General features: G+C 40.0%; 1 protein-coding gene across 1 annotated transcript; it reads left to right on the top strand.

The window, feature by feature from the left end:
• The first annotated feature begins 7,440 nt into the window (after positions 1-7,440).
• LOC113006741 (histone deacetylase 2) lies at positions 7,441-18,142 on the top strand. Its single transcript, XM_080289864.1, has 14 exons — positions 7,441-7,657; positions 9,155-9,267; positions 9,361-9,478; positions 9,651-9,725; positions 10,826-10,964; positions 11,106-11,247; positions 11,499-11,591; positions 13,200-13,308; positions 13,419-13,559; positions 14,839-14,947; positions 15,821-15,951; positions 17,011-17,166; positions 17,273-17,330; positions 17,777-18,142. Exons 1-14 carry the CDS (start codon positions 7,603-7,605, stop codon positions 17,805-17,807), a joined length of 1,470 nt encoding a protein of 489 aa, XP_080145990.1. The 5' UTR covers positions 7,441-7,602; the 3' UTR covers positions 17,808-18,142.
• Positions 18,143-23,685: the final 5,543 nt, after the last annotated feature.

Raw genomic sequence — 23,685 nt, 5'->3', positions numbered from 1 at the left:
TGAATAGAATAAGAGACTACCAAAATAGTTTTTGGTAAAAAATGTTTCATCATCATTTACAGTTTGCCTTGTACCTGAGCAATACTGTACAGGATTACTGCTGCACAAAGAATCTGGAACCACTCTCAAGCTATGAGAGGATTCTGTCTGCCATGATTTTCTTTAAGTGGACATTTCCCCAACTTTCACTATATACATATATAATGTTCAGACATCAGATTTGTTAAAATGTGGTCTGGTTCTCAAAAGTCTTCCACTCAGATATAGCTCCATAACAACACTATAACTGTGGAAAAACCGAAGAACTGATTAGTACTCATGTACAACCTGATAAGTTAACAGCTCCAGCTCTGTCCATGTGCAAATCTGTACTGGCTTTTTTTGGTATTACCCTCTTAAAATTCCTTTAAAGCTCAGCATAAAATCAGGGCATTGCCCAAAAATGACTCTCGGGGTAAATATAAATATCAAACCAGGTGAAAACTGACGAAAAACAAAAACAATTAAACAACCCTCCTATTGTTTAATTCCCAAACTATGAAATTGCTCTCGACAGGGCGTCAGCGATGACATTTTTCGTCCCTTTCTTATGTTTGATTTGCAGGTTGAAATCTTGCAAAAGAAGGGACCAACGCATAAGTCTCTGATTTGAGTTTTGCATCTGGGAGAGAAACACCAATGGATTGTGGTCAGTGAACACTTGAACAGGGATAGAGCTGGATCCGATATACACCTCGAAATGCTGCAGGGCTAACAACAAGGCAAGGGCTTCCTTTTCAATAGTGCTGTAGTTAATCTGATGTTTGTTGAATTTTTTGGAAAAATAACAAATTGGGCGATCCACGCCGCGATGGTCTTCCTGCATAAGGACAGCTCCTGCACCAGCCGCACTAGCGTCAACCTCGAGCTTGAAAGGGGACATGAAATTTGGTGCCGTAAGAACAGGGGAACTGCACAGTAATGCTTTCGCAGACTCGAAAGCAGTCTGACAAACAGGCGTCCACACAAAAGGCTTCACCGGACTGATCAAATCGGTGAGAGGAACGACAACAGTGGCAAAGTTCTTACAAAAACCTCTGTAATAACTAGAGATGGCACGATACCACTTTTTTATGTCCGATACCGATACCGATATCATAAATTTGGATATCTGCCGATACCGATATGAATCCGATATAGTGTTTTTTAATCAACAAAACTGTTTTTTAAAATATCTTGCTGCATTTTGCAAGTCTGCAAGTTCATACTCAAGTTTAAAACAACAACTACACTAAAGCTATTCTGTTATACCTGTATACAAAAAAAATATTTCATAGTTCAGCAATACTGATCAATCTAATAAACTTAGACCTACACCATCCTCCCTATTCTGGTATTTTAAAGAGTACTTAGCGTAAATATTAAGCAACCTAACTAATAGGGTTCCAACTCCCAGCAACAACAAAAATAAATAAATAAAAAATAGGGAACCACCCCTCACGCTCCACCTCATGATGCTTAATCAACGTAATCAACCTTAATTTGATGCAGTGTGAAAAAAAATGCACAGAAATCAATTATTTTTCAAGAAATATTAAATAGATTCAACATCTTTCTTCAACAAAATTGCAGACTGCACAGATGGTACCTTCCCAAAGGAAAAAGTACTATAGCTTACTAGGGTATATATATTAGACTTAATAGTTACTATATACAGTAATTGACTTCTATTCATTTTACATCAAATTAAAACTTTGGGTGTCAGATAATTATTTATTAAAAGCTAGACATTTTAAATGAGAATAAGAAAGAAAAGTATGTCTTTGTGCCCCCTTTTCCCAGTTAATGCCCTATCGGCCCCCCTGGCTAAACTTTGCTAGATCCGCCCCTGCACAGTTACCAGCCGTCAGCTACGTAGAAAAAGATCCTGGTGTAGAAAGTAATATTAAATAAATTGTAACAACAGCTTATCAAGCTTAAACGTGCTGCTGTTGTTCAGCCGCTGGTTTGCTCTTTCTGGCGCAAAGTGGACCAAAAACAAACAAGAGAGACTCACGACAGAAAAGCCGATCAGCTGATCATTTAAGCAGTTTCACGATTGAAGTAGCAGCCGGAGAGCCAGAGGCAGTCGCTCGTTAAGCTTAACGTGGGAATGCTTTACAAACATTCAGAGATGGACTTACACACTTGCTTTACTTCTCTCGGGGATAACTTTGTCGGAGATGAAATGCCAGGTTGCTAGCGAAGCTCCAAATGCTATCCAGACCACCGACAGGTCCCGCATGCCACAGCTGCTCTATCACGTGATGCATACTAGAGATGGACCGATCCGATATTACGTATCGGTATCGGTCCGATACTGACCTAAATTACTGGATCGGATATCGGAGAAAAATAAAAAATGTAATCCGATCCATTAAATATCACGAAAGCACCTCACAAAACTTGCAACACGCCGTAACTCGCCTCAGAACGTCGGAGCAGTATGCATCACGTGATAGAGCAGCTGTGGCATGCGGGACCTGTCGGTGGTCTGGATAGCATTTGGAGCTTAGTGGGGTACAAACCAAAACCACCATCGGTGTCTCCCTGAAGAAATGTTGATGAGATGAGATGAGATGAGATGAGATAGCCTTTATTTGTCAGTTGAAGGTCTTTTGCCCACAACCGAGATGACAGACCTTGCCGACCGTATACAATACAAACATCACATTGGGGAGACAGGTCAGGCCAGGTAGCAAGCAAAAAAATAATCGAAATGTGCAACACAAAAGGATAATGCAGGAATGCACAGGTATCAACACACCATAACACAATAAACGCAAACAAGCAACATGGGAAATGTTCTATTGATTCATGTTTCTGGACACAAACGTCCCTACATTATTTTCATATCCCTGAATGTAATGTTTAATCTTGCTTTCATCAATATTTTTTAAAGCAAATAAGTCTGCATTTGGAAAATGGAAGGGCAGTGGAGCAAAGAATTTACACACACACCCAAGTTTAAGTCATATATATCAGAGATTTCTACATTAGCATCAATTCTTCAAAAATTCATTCGGTTACGTTAAGGCACTAAAAACGACAAAGACTAGGTCTAGACACTACAGTTGCTACAGCACAGACTTTGAGTTTCATTAACGTCTGATTTGGTTCCAAAACAAAATAACCCTGTCTTTAGAATAACTTAGCATGAAAACAGGATTCAGAAACAGCTAACCCAGTTCTGTCCAAAGTTCACAATATGGCTACATTAAGGGGCATGAATAGAATAAGAGACTACCAAAATAGTTTTTGGTAAAAAATGTTTCATCATCATTTACAGTTTGCCTTGTACCTGAGCAATACTGTACAGGATTACTGCTGCACAAAGAATCTGGAACCACTCTCAAGCTATGAGAGGATTCTGTCTGCCATGATTTTCTTTAAGTGGACATTTCCCCAACTTTCACTATATACATATATAATGTTCAGACATCAGATTTGTTAAAATGTGGTCTGGTTCTCAAAAGTCTTCCACTCAGATATAGCTCCATAACAACACTATAACTGTGGAAAAACCGAAGAACTGATTAGTACTCATGTACAACCTGATAAGTTAACAGCTCCAGCTCTGTCCATGTGCAAATCTGTACTGGCTTTTTTTGGTATTACCCTCTTAAAATTCCTTTAAAGCTCAGCATAAAATCAGGGCATTGCCCAAAAATGACTCTCGGGGTAAATATAAATATCAAACCAGGTGAAAACTGACGAAAAACAAAAACAATTAAACAACCCTCCTATTGTTTAATTCCCAAACTATGAAATTGCTCTCGACAGGGCGTCAGCGATGACATTTTTCGTCCCTTTCTTATGTTTGATTTGCAGGTTGAAATCTTGCAAAAGAAGGGACCAACGCATAAGTCTCTGATTTGAGTTTTGCATCTGGGAGAGAAACACCAATGGATTGTGGTCAGTGAACACTTGAACAGGGATAGAGCTGGATCCGATATACACCTCGAAATGCTGCAGGGCTAACAACAAGGCAAGGGCTTCCTTTTCAATAGTGCTGTAGTTAATCTGATGTTTGTTGAATTTTTTGGAAAAATAACAAATTGGGCGATCCACGCCGCGATGGTCTTCCTGCATAAGGACAGCTCCTGCACCAGCCGCACTAGCGTCAACCTCGAGCTTGAAAGGGGACATGAAATTTGGTGCCGTAAGAACAGGGGAACTGCACAGTAATGCTTTCGCAGACTCGAAAGCAGTCTGACAAACAGGCGTCCACACAAAAGGCTTCACCGGACTGATCAAATCGGTGAGAGGAACGACAACAGTGGCAAAGTTCTTACAAAAACCTCTGTAATAACTAGAGATGGCACGATACCACTTTTTTATGTCCGATACCGATACCGATATCATAAATTTGGATATCTGCCGATACCGATATGAATCCGATATAGTGTTTTTTAATCAACAAAACTGTTTTTTAAAATATCTTGCTGCATTTTGCAAGTCTGCAAGTTCATACTCAAGTTTAAAACAACAACTACACTAAAGCTATTCTGTTATACCTGTATACAAAAAAAATATTTCATAGTTCAGCAATACTGATCAATCTAATAAACTTAGACCTACACCATCCTCCCTATTCTGGTATTTTAAAGAGTACTTAGCGTAAATATTAAGCAACCTAACTAATAGGGTTCCAACTCCCAGCAACAACAAAAATAAATAAATAAAAAATAGGGAACCACCCCTCACGCTCCACCTCATGATGCTTAATCAACGTAATCAACCTTAATTTGATGCAGTGTGAAAAAAAATGCACAGAAATCAATTATTTTTCAAGAAATATTAAATAGATTCAACATCTTTCTTCAACAAAATTGCAGACTGCACAGATGGTACCTTCCCAAAGGAAAAAGTACTATAGCTTACTAGGGTATATATATTAGACTTAATAGTTACTATATACAGTAATTGACTTCTATTCATTTTACATCAAATTAAAACTTTGGGTGTCAGATAATTATTTATTAAAAGCTAGACATTTTAAATGAGAATAAGAAAGAAAAGTATGTCTTTGTGCCCCCTTTTCCCAGTTAATGCCCTATCGGCCCCCCTGGCTAAACTTTGCTAGATCCGCCCCTGCACAGTTACCAGCCGTCAGCTACGTAGAAAAAGATCCTGGTGTAGAAAGTAATATTAAATAAATTGTAACAACAGCTTATCAAGCTTAAACGTGCTGCTGTTGTTCAGCCGCTGGTTTGCTCTTTCTGGCGCAAAGTGGACCAAAAACAAACAAGAGAGACTCACGACAGAAAAGCCGATCAGCTGATCATTTAAGCAGTTTCACGATTGAAGTAGCAGCCGGAGAGCCAGAGGCAGTCGCTCGTTAAGCTTAACGTGGGAATGCTTTACAAACATTCAGAGATGGACTTACACACTTGCTTTACTTCTCTCGGGGATAACTTTGTCGGAGATGAAATGCCAGGTTGCTAGCGAAGCTCCAAATGCTATCCAGACCACCGACAGGTCCCGCATGCCACAGCTGCTCTATCACGTGATGCATACTAGAGATGGACCGATCCGATATTACGTATCGGTATCGGTCCGATACTGACCTAAATTACTGGATCGGATATCGGAGAAAAATAAAAAATGTAATCCGATCCATTAAATATCACGAAAGCACCTCACAAAACTTGCAACACGCCGTAACTCGCCTCAGAACGTCGGAGCAGTATGCATCACGTGATAGAGCAGCTGTGGCATGCGGGACCTGTCGGTGGTCTGGATAGCATTTGGAGCTTCGCTAGCAACCTGGCATTTCATCTCCGACAAAGTTATCCCCGAGAGAAGTAAAGCAAGTGTGTAAGTCCATCTCTGAATGTTTGTAAAGCATTCCCACGTTAAGCTTAACGAGCGACTGCCTCTGGCTCTCCGGCTGCTACTTCAATCGTGAAACTGCTTAAATGATCAGCTGATCGGCTTTTCTGTCGTGAGTCTCTCTTGTTTGTTTTTGGTCCACTTTGCGCCAGAAAGAGCAAACCAGCGGCTGAACAACAGCAGCACGTTTAAGCTTGATAAGCTGTTGTTACAATTTATTTAATATTACTTTCTACACCAGGATCTTTTTCTACGTAGCTGACGGCTGGTAACTGTGCAGGGGCGGATCTAGCAAAGTTTAGCCAGGGGGGCCGATAGGGCATTAACTGGGAAAAGGGGGCACAAAGACATACTTTTCTTTCTTATTCTCATTTAAAATGTCTAGCTTTTAATAAATAATTATCTGACACCCAAAGTTTTAATTTGATGTAAAATGAATAGAAGTCAATTACTGTATATAGTAACTATTAAGTCTAATATATATACCCTAGTAAGCTATAGTACTTTTTCCTTTGGGAAGGTACCATCTGTGCAGTCTGCAATTTTGTTGAAGAAAGATGTTGAATCTATTTAATATTTCTTGAAAAATAATTGATTTCTGTGCATTTTTTTTCACACTGCATCAAATTAAGGTTGATTACGTTGATTAAGCATCATGAGGTGGAGCGTGAGGGGTGGTTCCCTATTTTTTATTTATTTATTTTTGTTGTTGCTGGGAGTTGGAACCCTATTAGTTAGGTTGCTTAATATTTACGCTAAGTACTCTTTAAAATACCAGAATAGGGAGGATGGTGTAGGTCTAAGTTTATTAGATTGATCAGTATTGCTGAACTATGAAATATTTTTTTTGTATACAGGTATAACAGAATAGCTTTAGTGTAGTTGTTGTTTTAAACTTGAGTATGAACTTGCAGACTTGCAAAATGCAGCAAGATATTTTAAAAAACAGTTTTGTTGATTAAAAAACACTATATCGGATTCATATCGGTATCGGCAGATATCCAAATTTATGATATCGGTATCGGTATCGGACATAAAAAAGTGGTATCGTGCCATCTCTAATGCATACTGCTCCGACGTTCTGAGGCGAGTTACGGCGTGTTGCAAGTTTTGTGAGGTGCTTTCGTGATATTTAATGGATCGGATTACATTTTTTATTTTTCTCCGATATCCGATCCAGTAATTTAGGTCAGTATCGGACCGATACCGATACGTAATATCGGATCGGTCCATCTCTAGTAATAACCACACATTCCTAGAAATCGGCGCAGCGCCCTTCTCGTTTGTGGGACTGGAAACTCAACGATCGCCTGTATTTTCGCAGTCACCGCCAGTACCTGTCCCTGACAGGTGGGTCAGGGACAGGTTTGTTGGGCAATACTTCAGGTAATGGAGTTAACAAATCCATATTTGTTACAGCCATAAATGTATCTAATTCTATTGCATGGTAGTAAGAAATGAAAGAATGTAACGGATAAAGCAGTGGAACTGAATTTTATGAAGCGCGTTTTTACCATGTTTCACACATCCTTATGAGTCCACTTTTCCCATCCTCTGGGTTGAATGGGACTCCTCGCGGTGGGGTAAGTGGCCTACCGAAGTTGTCTAACCCGCCCCTCCCCGCCGAAGTTGCGCCTCCCATTCAGCGACTTTCCGCCGTGTGTAATTATGTGTTGATGCCGTCTATCCCATCTTCTGTCTGCTAAAGCAAATTCAAACCAACTTTTTATTTCTAGAGGCACTTTTAAAATGGCTTACACGACCGCAGGCGGGACCAAGAAGAAGGTCTGCTACTACTACGACGGTATGGGACATCCTGAGCGTGTGAATGGGCAGCAAACTGAGCCATCTGGCAGGCTAACGCTAGCCAGCTAGTCAGTGTAGCTGCTGGTGAATGTATACTGTTTAACACTAGCAAGCTAACGAGTAGGCGCTAATGACCATCGTTTGAAAGGTCTCCGCGGTGCAAAGAGAGTATTCGTGTGTTTACTATTATGAGTAAAAGTTTAAAAAAAAATCACCTTACTTCAACCGAGTCAGAGAAAAGAGGAGGGCTTCGGTTAAATTAATGTTGAGAATTTGCGACACAAGCACTCATTGTCACGATTGTATAACTTATAGTTGCAGACGTAGATCGGGCTTTGTGCACCGCGTTACCTCTGTTAAATCAAAAATGATTAGGAACTGATGAGTCGTCGTCAGAGTTACATTCGTAAAAATAATGAAGCAAAATGTGCCACTGTTACACAATTAAGTGCTCAGGCCTTATTGGAGCGTATTACCGTGTTGTCTAACATCACTCTCTCTCATAAGAGAAACCCCTTATTTGTATTCCTCATGTACAAGGAACATAGTTACAGTATCTTGTCAGAATTTTGAAGAGACTTGCAGTAAAAACTAACTTTGTTCACATATAGCCCTGCATTCAGTTTACATGTACTAGAACTAGAACCGTGCATTCAGTTTTCATCTGAATATTTAACAGTCAAATGCTGTGTTATTGTTGTTTTTACGTTGCTTTTTATTTCTCACTAAACACAACAACCCAGTATTTTTTTTTCTCTTTTCTACTTTGCGTGCTATTTCTCTGTTCAACCTGAAGTTGCATTTGTTCTTGCGCCCATGTCCTGGGAAGGTGGCTACAGCCCCATGAACTTTATACCTTTTAATAATATTGGCAACTGAGATCAGCAGTACATTCATAGTCTGAAGGAGGTGTAGTGAGCTATTGTAGGATAACTGCATGTGCAGGTAAAATTGAAGTAAACATCACTGTTTGACCTGCACAATCTTGTGATCTACTTCTTGGTGGTAAGCATCCATAGTTTTTCAGTTACATTAAAAATGCTTGAATTATACGTATGGTATTACACCGTGAATGATGTTGCTGTTGTTCCCCGCTGTTGTTGTGTTAAGAAAAACTCGGTTTTCCCTTTGCTTTTCTATTATTTGCTGTTCTAGCATTATGTTTGTGTCATGCTAGTTGCTAACTTAGCAGCCACAGAATACCTTAACATATGGGGGTTTCATTTGGTCTTTTTGTTTGTGGTCAGGATTAGAGCAGGAACAGCCAAGAATTAAGAAGGGGGGGAGAAACACAGTACACAATTGGCAGGTTGTCAATTTTGATGAAAAGTACAAAATGTGCTGTTTTTATAGAATGTGTAAATAAGTGTAAAATCTCTTTTGTTGCTCAGACAGAACCTGAAAAGCATCCATTTTTATTTTCATTCGCAGCTTAAATTAATAATTATTATCGGATGGAAATGTGTTTCTTATCTTGTTCCTTTTGTCTTTGCAGGTGACATAGGAAATTATTACTATGGACAGGGACACCCCATGAAACCACATCGTATCCGGATGACCCACAACTTACTTCTGAACTATGGACTGTACAGGAAGATGGAGGTCTATGTATGTTTTCCAAGCATGTGACACTAAGCATACCATAGGTTCTGGCCTTCCTTGTTGTAGTTTCCAACCAGCTTGGAATGTCTTGTGTTTCAGAGGCCACACAAAGCCACTGCAGACGAGATGACAAAATATCACAGTGATGACTACATCAAGTTCCTCCGATCCATACGACCAGACAACATGTCAGAGTTCAGCAAACAGATGCAGAGGTGTAAGTCATTGTGTCCTCTTTGGGACATTACAGAATTTTGTGTACTATTCCAAGTACGAAATACAAGGAGCTCCTCTGCCCTTCTGTTTCCATTCATACTGCTCAAACAAAATTTTGAACACCTTCCTATTTTTTGGTTTCCTATTTATTTATGTATTTATTTACTCTGCAGTCAATGTTGGGGAGGACTGTCCAGTATTCGATGGCTTGTTTGAGTTCTGCCAACTGTCTGCTGGTGGTTCGGCTGGTAAGTCGTGCTAATGATGAATCAGATGTTGCTAAGCGGTCATATAAAAGGTCTTGATAAGTCAGTTGAGTCAAGCAATCTGAATATTTATGTTAAAGATATACTGTGACACAGTTTTATTCATTCTGTTGCAACTCTGGAGGTGATAAATAGTCTGTAGTAGGGTTGTCAAAAAATAGATACTCAGATCCTAACTGACACTAAAACTGACGATTGGATTAGTTACTCATTTATAGCAGTATCAGTACCCACAGTACTGTCTTTGCATCTGCTAGTTGACACACTACTTCCCATAGAACCACAGCAGACAAGCAGGAACATGCACCACGTGATGACATTCACAACACTCACAATATTTTGTGTGGAACATCAGGAAGTCATTGAGCTCCTGTTTCAGCAACATTAGACCTATCTGTAACATTAATAGACACTGCCAATTTAACAGAATAACACAATTATTTGTATCTAAAAAGTCTTGTGGTTCTCAGTCATTTCTACATTGTCTTTGGAAGGATAATATTCCTAAAGACATGACTGTCTTTGGAATAAGAGGTCAGGATTGAATTCCCTACAAAAATGAATCCTTATCTTGTGTACCTTTGTGAACCACCTTTGTAATCCTGAGGATTTGGTGGGACTCCTGAAGTTCTCTCACTAAACCCCAAATCCTGCTTTGTGGTACAAGTTACAAGCACTGTGTTTGTTGACAAGTCATCAACCAGAGTAGAATGAAACATGATCTGTATAGTTAGCACCAACCATCTTTATGAATAGTCCTCTATAAAAGAACAGACAGAAAGCTGTAATTGCTCATGTAGGACCTCATTACTGTCAGTCAAATCCTTGAGAAACAAAGTCAGTGCAGTGGTCATTAGACTGAGGCAGCAAATTCTTTTTATTGTCACCTGTTCCCGGAGAGCACAGTTACAGGAACAAGTTCTTGGCTTTCAGTTGTCCAGCTGTTTCAGTGCCAGCCTTGATTAAACATTTTTCCGGTTATGACAACAAAGTTAGACTAAGTGACTTATTGATTAACTCATCAGATATATATCAGTTTCTTTACAAACTGCATAATCAAACATGTTTCCTGTTGTGTACAGCTGGCTCAGTGAAGCTGAACCGACAGCAGACAGACATTGCAGTGAATTGGGCAGGAGGACTCCACCATGCAAAGAAATCGGAGGCCTCAGGGTTCTGTTACGTCAATGACATTGTGCTGGCCATCCTGGAGCTGCTCAAGTGAGAATATTTCCCGCTTTGTTTCCCATCTACATATAAAAATTCATTAAATGAAAGCAGGTGAAAGACCCATTTCTCACAGCATTGTTTCTATGCAGTGTTTGTACTCATCCGAGCTCTGTCTGTGGCCCTTTTTACCAGGTACCACCAGAGGGTGCTGTACATCGACATAGACATCCACCATGGAGATGGAGTGGAGGAGGCCTTCTACACAACAGACAGAGTTATGACTGTGTCCTTCCATAAATATGGGGAGTACTTCCCTGGAACTGGTGACCTTCGGGTGAGCCTTACACTCTTCCTTCAGCTGGTTACTAAGAAGTCATAATTTCTTAATTGAAAACAGCAAAATCTGTATGATGATATCATAGGATAGTTTTGCATTTGTGTGAGTATTTATTTTTTGTTTTTGTTCATGGAAAGATATAAGGGCTTTGTTAATTTGGTGCAGCTAACACATGCATTTGCACACTGCTGAGGAGTCTATACTTGGAGATTATTCAGTATGCACTTTTTTGTCTTTTTTACCTTTAGGATATTGGAGCTGGAAAAGGCAAATATTACGCTGTCAACTTCCCACTGCGGGATGGCATAGATGACGAGTCATATGAGCAAATCTTCAAGCCTGTGAGTTCCACAAATGCTTGTTTTGCACTGCAAATATAACTGACCCTTTAAAAGTCACAGCACTTCGTTTTTTCGCTCTTCCCAAATGAACTGATCCAGAAGGAAATGATTAAATAGTAATATATATATAATTTAGGGATGTCCGCAACTAGTTGCCCAGCTGACTACTCGTCGCTGTCGTCACTAGTCAGTACCAGACTTGCTAGTCTAATTGTTATACTTGTTAAAATTTTAATTGATGCCCAATGCTGCCATCTGCCACCAGGTGGCAGCATTGGGCAATCTGCTGTTGCGTTTCCCAACAGCAGATTGTTGTTGGGAAACGCCATGAATCTATCAATCTAGACCAGTGTTAGGCAAGGTCCAGGCCTCAAGTGCCGGTGTCCTACAGGTTTTAGATATCACCCTGGATCACACCTGAATCACACTACCAGGCCTCTAGAGAACTTCAAGACATTTTGAGGAGGTATTTTAGCCATTTAAATCAGCTGTGTTGGATCAAGGACACAACCAAAACCTGCAGTACACCGGCCTTTGAGGCCTGGAGTTGCCTACCCCTGATCTAGGCTAACGTTATTAGAATGAGATCGCGGATACAACTGGAGGAAATTAGCTTTCTCTGACAGGATGCAATAGGGTGATGAGTTAGATCATTTGGGACAACTTCAGAGTAGAGTCAACGCTCCTCCATATTGAAAGGAGATGGCTAAGGCTGTCGCCTCCAGGGTAAGGTGTTCCAACTGGGCGTTTATCTGGGACATGCTTGAGATATTACGTCTGGGAATGGCTAAACGTTTCCTGGATACGCTGGTGGAGGTGGTGAGAGGGAGGTCTGGGCTTCCCTGCTGCTTCCCCCACGACCCAACTTTAGATTGTCTTAGTTTTGTTTCCTAGTTTTAGACTAGTCGGGCAGTCTAAGTTTTTTTTCCCACGACTAGTCGACTAGGAAATTGATCACCAGGAACATCTCTAATATAATTAATAAATAAATATATTGCTGGGGGGAAAAAAACAACAGATAAAATATTGTATTTTCAAAGGCAAACCAATAGAGAATTACCATGTTGTCTTTTAGCTCACTGTTCTGATTTTAATTGTAGCTACAGCAGGCAATTCAAATCTAAAGTACTGTAGTCACATAGGAGACAGACAGCTACTCTTGTTTTTTTTTTTTATTGATGCTTGCAGCTGGCACTCGGTAACATTTATAGGTGTAAGTATTTTCTATTCTTCTTTTCAGATGCACAATTTGTGTATCTAGTGTGAATCTATTGAAACAGCGTGCCAGCAGAAGCATTACAGTGCAATAGTAGTGACATGTTTTTATCCTGTGACACAGCGTAAGTCAAATATTAGCATAAAATTAGCTTAGGCAGTGTTTTCACAAGCATGTTGTTGCAAAATTCTGTGCTTTATCGGAAGATGTTGAAGCAGCCCCCTTCTTAGATACAAAATTTGTGTTGCATGGCTCTTGCTCTTAGACGCACACGGGCTTGTGTCGTCATTATGTTTAACAGAAATTATAGTGCTTCCTTACGTCTAAAGAATTAGAGATAAATATAAAGGTGTTGACAAGGAGTCACAGATTTTTCTACTTTGATTGTGTAGGTGATGGCTAAGGTGATGGAGATGTACCAGCCCAGTGCTGTGGTTCTTCAGTGTGGTGCAGACTCTCTCTCAGGAGACCGCCTCGGCTGCTTTAACCTCACCATCCGAGGTAAACATACACAGTACAGTAATGCTGAATGGTGTAATAAAGTGATGTCACAAACCATACTGAATGTCTTGCATTTTGTGTGTTTTTCCTGGGTTTTTTAATCCTAAAAGGGCATGCCAAATGTGTGGAATACATCAAGTCCTTCAACCTGCCACTGCTCATGCTGGGTGGAGGAGGATACACCATTCGAAATGTGGCCCGATGCTGGACCTATGAGACAGCTGTGGCTCTGGACACTGACATCCCTGACGGTTAGTCACTTTTTCCATGTCAGTGAATGACTGTAGTTAAAATTGTCTTGGATTTCTTTGCTTTCTTTGTTATACAAGAAAGAAGAAAAAAGCTAAGTGGCAATCTGGTTTACCGAACCGGCACTTAATAGGTGTCCTACATTAATAAAAAGAGCGATTCGTTTAACTCGCCACATCATTGAGGTGACCAGGGTTGTTCTTTGTCACTGACTCTTTTCATAGCTTCAATGAACACAATTTCTAGGTGCAGCCCAGAGTTAGAGGTGGTCTCAGAATAACCTCTCTGCTTTTTGCAGACGATGTGGTTTTGTTCATTTCATCAAGCTATGACCTCCAGCTTGCACTTGGGTGGTTTGCAACTGAGTTTGAAGTTAGTTGAGATGAGAACGAGCACCTCGAAGTCTGACTCCATGTTTCTCAGGCGGAATTGAATTGAAAATTGAACTGATGGTTGGACAGATCCAAGATGGTTAACACACACATACAGTCCATATGGTTAACTTAAATTTGGGTGCTATTTATTTAGGGCAGCAGTGCTTTATAGCCTTGTTGAGTAGTTGTGCACACCACTTAACTGATATATTATCTAATTATTACTTAAAGTAGAGCCTGCTGAGGCTGAAATAATCTGGGTGTATAAAGACCTCTATAGCCTTCTCTTGATCTCTGTGTGAAGTTAGAGACCCCAGACTACATTAGCAGTTACTAGCTTCTTAAGAATTGGTGCCAGAGGAGTGTACTATGCTTGCCATAGACAAGCTTGACTCAACAAAGCCTAAAAAACAAAATAAATATCACTGCAGGACCATATGTATATTCTTTTTAAATTTTGCAGGTATAGATCAAATAAGTGGAGCATGTCAAACAGTGATGCTGGTCATTTAAAGTTTAATGTGTGTGTCTGTAGCCTGCAGTGTGAGGCTTGTTGGAGGTGATGGAGTTTTTAGTTAACTTCACCTTAAGGAAGGGCCAACCTGCTTCCTGCCTTTGCTCACAAGGAGCTGAGTCAGCAGACTGTCAGATTTCCACATAAAGAGGGGGGATGTAATTAGAGCGTGGAATGGGACAGCAGTTCTCTTAACGGGATTTCAACACATTAACTTACCTCCCTACACATTTCTCTTCATCTTGCCCTCACTCATGATCAGTGTAGGTTATAAAGTTTCAATAAATCTTAACAGGTGTGGTAGCACCCCTTTTTCTTTTAACGTGATTCCTCATTTGACAGATTTTCTCCAGCAGTTTTTTTTCTCTCATCTCAACGATGTTTCTGTTGTAGAACTGCCATACAATGACTACTTTGAGTACTTCGGGCCTGACTTCAAGCTCCACATCAGCCCCTCCAACATGACCAACCAGAACTCACAGGAATATATGGACAAAATCAAGTATGTCAAATGTGAAACTATTTGTTTTCTTTCTAGAACTGCCAGAATTCCAAGCCTAGAACTGCTGGAGATTTGGAATAATTGTGGAAAAAGAATGTTATTGACAAGTTAAAAATACATTTTGGACAGTGTGGTATTAGTTTAATTAAAATACAGAAGGAATGAAAACAGATTGAACTTAGAAAGCTGACCTCACAGTTGGCTAACTAATAAATGAATTGTTGTATAAGTTAGATAGTCAATGTCCACAACTGGACCTGCAGCTTCTCCACTGTCCACGCTGCCCCACCTCAGTCCGTAGCCCTTCACCTCCTCTGCGCTGCTTCTCAGGCCTGAAACCCACCCTGAGAGCCATCCAGTTCGGTGGCTGTGCTCCAGATTTGACTCTTTATTTGCTCAGATTAGTTCTCCACCCTCTGGATTCTCTGCTCATTTCATTTCCCCTGCTTCTCCGTACAGCCAACAATCTGCCCAGTACTCCACACATTCAGACACGCTCTCCACACTCTGACGCCTCTGCCTGGCAAAACATCTATCACCGACCCATTCAGTTCTACAGTCATTATTCCCCTTATATATTAATCTGTCAGTCAACTCTAGTTAACTGTACTTATATCAGCCTTCATCTCAATTCAGCTTTTTCAGTTCTATTCTGTTCTATTTATCACTGAAACACAACAACATCGATTTGAAGTTCTTTAAGACCCACAATAACAGGCAGAAAACGTTGACTTGCTATGAGCAAGCAGCAGTGGAAAGGAAACAACCACCTTCACATTACAATGTCAAAATGTTGCTAGGCTAGAAAAGTGATGTACAACAATTGATTAATAAAGACATTGAAATGCAGATGATCAGTATGTGACTTTTCAGGCAGCGGCTGTTTGAGAACCTGCGGATGCTGCCTCATGCTCCAGGGGTTCAGATGCAAGCCATCCCAGGGGATGCTGTCCCAGACGACACAGTGGATGAGGACACAGAGGATCCTGACAAACGCTTGTCCAGTAAGACCTTCATTCGTTTTCACAAAGCATCGGCTTCTATGGCGTACGTTGCATTTTTGGTTATAGCTTCTTTGGCAAGCCTCTTTCTGCTGTCGTCTACAATTATTTTCTAAGACAAGATGGGGGAACAGGCACAAAACAGAGAAATAAGAAAAGCCTTCTGAGACACTAAGTGGCAAAAAGGTGGAAAATAAGACAGAGGGGGATGTTATCAGTGCAGTTCTGCAGTATCTTCATTTCTGCATTGTACCACATTAGCCTTACGGTCCCATTACTCTGGCTCTCAACTTATGAAATGATCAAAAAATGTTTTGAATCAAAGGGTGAAGAACAGTATTGAGTGGGAACACTAAAATTGGAAAATGCCTGCAGTGTTTACCCAGACATGTTTGTAATTTAGACCAGGGGTCGGCAACCCTGGGCACTTGTGCCACAGCTGGCATGCGAAGGGTTAACTGATGGCACGACACGCAGTGAATTAATCTGAGAAGGTGTATTAAAAATAAATGGCCGGGCCACCGGTGTACATCGCAAATTAGCTCGCATAGACACATTAGTTGTGCTGCTTCTTAATGACGGTATCTTAGCTAACAACCCCAACTACCAGATTCAACTTTTAATTGCCTAAAAATCACTTAGCCTACCGGTGAGAAGGACGTTGCTAGCTGGCAGTTTTTTCAAGCAATGTTGAAATTTCCACATTCCGACACTTCAAATGCTTCAGGAGCTCAGCGCAGCATCAGCAACACGGAAATACACATAAATATAATACTGCACTATGCCAACATCTGCAAACAAAAATAGTTCTATAAATTAGTTCTATATAGTGTGTAACTGTTGATATAGAGCGTTATTAAATTTATTCCTAATGCAATGGTTGATATGGCACAGTGACTTCTGGGGAAATTTTAGATGGCACTCATCATCAGAAAGGTTGCCAACCCATGGGAGAAAGGACCCCAGGTTTGGAAAAAAGGAGCAGCAGTACTGCATATGCATTATTATGCTGTGTTACAACTCACTCACTCAAACTCACCAGAGTTTGGTCTTTGATTGCAGTCCGTGCTACAGATAAGAGAATAGCCTGTGACGAAGAGTTCTCAGACTCTGAGGATGAAGGGGAGGGAGGCAGGAGGAACACAGCCAATCACAAGAAAGGAGCCAAAAGGCCCAGAGTGGACGAGGACAAACAGGAAGGAGAGGAGAAGAAAGCTGGTTGGTTACTTTGATGCTTACTCGATTGTTGTTATTAACAGTGTAACAATGTGTAACGCTGATTGTGATTAAAAGGTTTCTTTCTTCCCCATTTTTCACACCTTAGATATAAAAGAAGAAGAGAAGACAAAAGACAGCAGTGCTGAGAAGACTGACTCAAAGAGGTGAATGTTTGAATTCATTCACACACTGAGTGTTCTCGCTCCTTTTTAAATGCAGTTACTGCATGCTTTTTCAAACTGAGTATGAGGTTGTGTTGTGCATGACAAGCAGAGCTTTTATATGCACAAATCTGATTAGGGCACAATACTTCAAAGATGTGGAGAGACTGTGGGATTGTTGTCATTTTTCATGAAGTTATTTTACTGTGACATCAAAACACAAAAGATGCTTCAGAAACTCAAGTGAAAGTCATATTGGGCAAACCAAAGCGCCAGTGCAGTCAGCTGTTGCTCTGATCCGGAGCTGTACCTTGTTCAACCACTGGGCTACCACAGTATGTGCACACGTTAGTAGCCTGTTGTTCTAATGTTATATGTAGCCAGTACTTAACTCATCACTATAGCAACATTTCTGTTGTTTGAACTAATCGATTTTTCTTCCTCTGCAGTGTGAAAACTGAGCAGACCAGCAGTACCTAAAGTGTTCTTATCCAAAGATCTTAACTGGTGCTGTCGAGCCTCAAGGATCCTGCACTTCCCCAAAACACCATTAAGAAGCATTATATTTATTTTGACTCTTTGTTTTCTACTTGTAAATTGTCTCTTTGTGTTGTGTGTCAGTGGTTATCCTGAATTCAGCCCTTGAATTTTCCAGATTTGGTGCTTATTAAACGATGTGAATCCAATGTGCTTAATCTTCTGAATCAGCTCTTTTGTCGTTAAACAAGAGTTTAAACCCTTACGTGAACCTGTAATGATTTTACAGCTGAATTTTGATATTTTGTGCTTGTTAATAAAAAATTTTTTATACTGTTGTCTTTGAGATTGTTGTTTCAGCTCATCATAGATTCATGTTCTGAACATGTTCAGCCACAAGAGGGCTTTCTAACCTGGGAAAAGGCATCACAGTACATGCAATTTATTTCCCAGACACAGGTGGAATGAAGGATTATTACTGGCATGCATATGTAATGCATAGCTTTCATACAGTGTTGCTGTGATGGAAGCCCACCTCAGCAGTAACTAGGAGTAACTAGTGACCCAAACTTGTGAACTTGGTTATTTTCATTCAGCTTCTTCATTCATATAACAAGCTGAATGACAAGGAAGTATTGACCACTTGTCAGTTTCCGGTCTATTATAAATATTTTGCTCATGGTTCTGAGAAGTGGTTTTCCGGAATAGTGAATTGCGTATCCTTTTTGCTGGACAACAGCCTGCAGTTGTTTGTTGTAGTTTTCAACGAGTCATGCGCATGTCTCCTGAGCAATCCCATTCTTTGACAAATCTCTCAGGCTTCTCCATATTTGATGGTCTTCTGGCATGTACCTTGCTCTTTAGTTCAAAAATCCCTGAAAAGTTGATCCAAAATGCTGCAGCAAGAGTACTGACAGGGACTAGAAAGAGAGAGCATACTTCTCCTATATTGGCTTCACTTCATTAGCTCCCACTTAAAATTCTTCTCTTTACATGCAAGGTCTTAAATAATCAGGCCCCATCTTATCTTAATGATCTTATAGTACCATATCACCCCATTAGAGCACTTCGCTCTCAGACTGGGCTCACTTGTAGTTCCTAATATTTAAAAGTAGAATGGGAGGCAGAACCTTCTTATCAGGCCCCTCTTCTGTGGAACCAGCTTCCATTGTGGATTCACGAGGCAGACACCATCTCTACTTTTTAGATTAGGCTTTCTTCCTGTTAAAAGGGAGTTTTTCCTTCCCACTGTCGCCAAAGCACTTGGTCATAGGTGGTCATCTAATTTGGGGGGTTTTCTTTGTATTATTATAAGGTCTTTACCTTCCAGTATAAAGTATCTTGAGCCAACTGTTGTTGTGTTTTGGCGCTATATAAATAAAACTCAATTGAGATCACCTCAAAGATTTTCAAAGGGGTTTAAGTCAGGGGTTGGTGCAGGCTGGTCAGTAATGTGTGACTTGACCTTGACCCAATTTCCATCCAAATTAAATCAGTTCAAGCTGGTTTTTGATATCAACCATCACATAACATTTGAAGTGAAATATTAAAAACTGTGGAAGCTAGCCTGCTAACAAACAGACAAATGGAACCGAGTTGATAACCCCTCCCTTTGGAGGGAGGAAAATTGGTTTGCTACTACATATTTGACACATTCCTCAATTAATCTGAAATCTTGAATCAAGTGTGATGGCCTAGAGCATAGGTGTCAAACTCTGGCCCGCGGGCCAAATTTGGCCCACAGCCTAATTACATTTGGCCCGCGAAGCCATACCAAATTACTATTAGAGCAGGCCTACTGGTATTATACAGCTAATATATATATTGTTTAGTATTAAGCTTTGCTGTTCCATATTCAGTTTTTCAGCTAAACTTGTTTGAGTCCATAAGAAAAGATTCATTCTTATATCTGGAGGAAGATTATTTTTTCAATAAATATTAATGTTAGCCTGCGACTTTGTTCCATTTTGAATTTTGGCCCACTGTGTATTTGAGTTTGACACCCCTGGCCTAGAGAGTTATTTATTCCGTTGGATAACCAATGGCACTAACAGATTTTTCCCCAAATTCAAAGAGTCAAAGAGATAAATCTTTTCAATATGAACTTTGCTTTGTGAAAATCTTAAAATAGAAATACACTCTTTCTTGAATTATTTTGCTATAATAAAGACGCTCCAATACCAGCGTTATATCATTGTTATTATTATTCCTTTTACAAATCCTGACTATGAAATCCTCGTGCCTTTCTTCAGCGTCACAAATATAGCCCCTAACAGAATCTTATAATCAGTGTTTAGCAGAGCGATTGTTATTAAATTGTCTAAAACTCTTTTATCTTTGGCAGATTTAGTAACTGTTTCAAGCCTAGCATCCATTCCTTTCTTCTCTGCATATTCTTATAAAGTGCCAGATAAGAGGGATCTTAGTTCCTTCCCAAAGATAAGGCCATAATCCTGTCTGTCTCTCGAGAACTGTTTAAAGCCATTTTCGTGTCTGCTGAGCTCAGTTCCTCAATTTCAAGCTCTGACTCACTCAGATGTTTAAAGGAATCCTCAATACACAGGATGATGTTCTGAATCTTATCAAACACAAACTGTTAATAAGAGAATCAGTAGTGTAATCACCTGCAGTCTGCTATATTACAAGTGGTGTGAACGTTCAGGATATTGCCAATGCAATGGTATTTAAGAGAATATTGAGTGAATGGATGTTTTATGGGCACACATTATGAAGTAATGAGAGGTTATGATGTGCTGTTTAGTGCAGCCACGTTGAACTAATTGTAGTCTAGAAAAAATGAATAGAAAAAGCACTCTCGCTTGATTTAAAGTGACTCATCGATACTTTTTCTGCCTGTGCTTTTAAGACAATATGCTAATTTGCAGGAATATCAGCAGGTGTTACATCATATTCCTTGGTAAAGTCATTGTTGTTGTTTGTCATTACATGTTTCCAGTAGTCTGGTGCCTCAAGGTTCATACTCTAGATTATTTGAACCAATCGTTCTCCGCGTTGCATTGTTTAATTCTGTGCTCGCCGTCATTCTCCCTTTCAGACTTTCTTTCATGCCACCTACCTCATCCCCATCTAAATCTCAGACAGCCCAGCCAGAGTGCTATTCAATACTGGACTAGTATTGAAAAGCCTTCAGTTAATCCAAAATGCTGCAGCTAGAATACTGACAGGGACTAGAAAGAGAGAGCATATTTGTCCTGTTTTGGCTTCCCTTCATTGGCTCCCTGTTAAATCCAGAATTGAATTCAAAACCCTGCTCCTCACATACAAGGTCTTAAATAATCAGGCCCCATCTTATCATAATGACCTTGTAGTACCATATCACCCTATTAGAGCACTTTGCTCTCACACTGCAGGCTTACTTGTTGTTCCTAGAGTATTTAAAAGTAGAATGGGAGGGAGAGCCTTCAGTTTTCAGGCCCCTCTTCTATGGAACCAGCTTCCAGTTTGGATTCGGGAGACAGACACTATCTCTACTTTTAAGATTACGCTTAAAACTTTCCTTTTTGCTAAAGCATATAGTTAGGGCTGGACCAGGTGACCCTGAATTCTCCCTTAGTTATGCTGCAATAGGTGTAGGTTGCTGGGGGATTCCCATGATGCATTGAGTTTTCCCTTTCCAGTCACCTTTCTCACTCAGTATGTGTTAATAGACCTCTTTGCGTTGAATCATACTTGTTATTAACCTCTGTCTCTCTTCCACAGCATGTCTTCTACCCTGTCTTCCTTCTCTCACCCCAACCGGTCGCTGCAGATGGCCGCCTCTCCCTGAGCCTGGTTCTGCCGGAGGTTTCTTCCTGTTAAAATGGAGTTTTTCCTTCCCACTGTCGCCAAAGTGCTTGCTCATAGGGGGTCATATGATTGTTGGATTTTTCTCTGTATGTATTATTGTATACAATATAAAGCGCCTTCAGGCAACTGTTGTTGTGATTTGGCGCTATATAAATAAAATTGAATTGACTTACTAGCGGAGTATCCTTGTCTCTACAGGACCCATACCCCGACATAATCTTTAACAACAAAAAAAACAAGGGAAAGTTTCATGATGATGTCAGATATCTGTAGAGATGTTCTGTTTCAGAGAAATTTCAAACTCGATGTGTGTCTATATATGTTGATTGCTTTTAGTTAACAAGTTTAGTTTAGGGTTAACTCCACATCTTATTAAATTTCTTTCCTCTGGACTTTTTTCTTTCAGCATTTATCAGTCATTACACAAACTGCCTTTTCAATCTCTTTTCTATTACTGTCCGATTTCTGCTGCTGCTGTGAGCTGATCAAAAACGGACCTGTCCATTTCACATCAAAGGCACCATCTGAAATTCTTCTTTGTATCTCTCAGTAGGTTCTCAGTTATCCAGGTCATGGTAACCTAAGGAGATTGGAAAAAAAGCCACTGGACTTCTTTTAAGTTTCCAGATAGGAGGTGAAACATCGTCAAGAAACTCAAAGAAGTCCAGTCATATTTTTCCCAAGCTCCTTAGTCCTCTTTGTGTCGTTCAAATAGATAGATATGACTGGTTGTTAGAAGTTTCAACTTTTGAGGAAGATTCATCGCCTACATGAACAGAACTATATTATATTGTGTACTATATACAAAAAAATATATGTGTATTGAAATGCATGTGTGCATATTCAGGTATGTGACCATGGCTGTAGCTCAGGTGGTAGAGCAGGTCAGTTACTAACCGGAAGGTTTGTGGTTCAATCCAAGGCTCCTCCAGTCTGCATGCCAAATATCCTTGGGCAAGATACTAACCCCATGTTGCTCTCCGATGTATGAATAAGCACTTAACAGCTTAGAAAAAGTGCTTGTGTGATTGGGTGAATGAATTAGTTGCTTCGAGTGCTCAGATAGAGTAGAAAAGCACTATATAAGAACCAGTCCATTTACCATTTGTGTGTATTTTGATCTAAATATGTGTACTGAGATCTGTGTGCGTATTCAGCTTAGGGAGTGTGTAAATAAATCTGTAGGCATGAACAGATATCAGTCACAGTTCTCCCAGCCTTACAAGTGGCAATTGTTTTTACACCTGACCTTTGTTATACAGCTGCTGTGGCAGATCCACAAATGCATGTAGTGATCTACAAATGCAGACAGTTATCTGTCAGTTAGGGTTTCATTTACCCTGAGCTCAGGCTCACACACTCAGGTTTCCAGCAATGCTTAGAACGTACCAACATATGTGGCGTATTAACAGCTATATGATTAAGCTCCAACCTTGTTGTGGTTTAGAGAGTTGTTATTTTGTCCAATGATGATAAGGCTAACCACGGTAGCATTCCCATTGAAAGAAAACTGGATTACTGAAAATTACATTTTGTGGATGTGGCCTGTGTCCTCAGTTCAAAGTACATAAGGTATAATAAATGTACTAATATCCATGGATTATATAACACTGCTGTAAAAATTTAATTTGACATTGAAGAATGTGGTTTATTCAAGATTTTGTATTCTAATTAAATCCACAGATGAAGGATCAGTTCAGCCAATAAAGCAAATACCAGTCTGGCAGGGTTTTTTTTATTGTTGTATTTTATCAGTAAGTTTTGCATAAATATGTAAATAAAAGTTAAGTTAAGGAGACCTTTCCTTTCGCTTCATTCATGATCTAGTGATGTGTGATTAAGTAAAGGTTTAAATCTCATATAAATATACATTTAGTCCATCATTTGTAAATGATGATAACTGTTCTACTCTGTGTTTCATACAACATGTCTATTTCACACCTGTTCACATAGCCACTGTTCACATAACCATGTATGGAAGTTCAGAAGTCTTGTCGATTCTCTGTGGCTCTTCGTGGTGTTACGGCGGGGTGGCCAGGCTGAGTGAATGGACCCAAATGCAGATACAGACAGA

This window comes from Astatotilapia calliptera, chromosome 15, assembly GCF_964374335.1.
Source record: "Astatotilapia calliptera chromosome 15, fAstCal68.1, whole genome shotgun sequence".
NCBI classification, from domain to species: domain Eukaryota; kingdom Metazoa; phylum Chordata; class Actinopteri; order Cichliformes; family Cichlidae; genus Astatotilapia; species Astatotilapia calliptera.
This window is presented reverse-complemented; position numbering and strand designations above follow the sequence as displayed.

Coding starts and splice junctions, on each gene's coding strand:
- LOC113006741 (XM_080289864.1), top strand. CDS start 7,603: ATGGCTTACACGACCGCAGGCGGGACCAAGAAGAAGGTCTGCTACTAC. Junction 15,952..17,010: donor TCCTGACAAACGCTTGTCCA/GTAAGACCTTCA, acceptor CTTTGATTGCAG/TCCGTGCTACAGATAAGAGA. Junction 17,331..17,776: donor GAGAAGACTGACTCAAAGAG/GTGAATGTTTGA, acceptor CTTCCTCTGCAG/TGTGAAAACTGAGCAGACCA.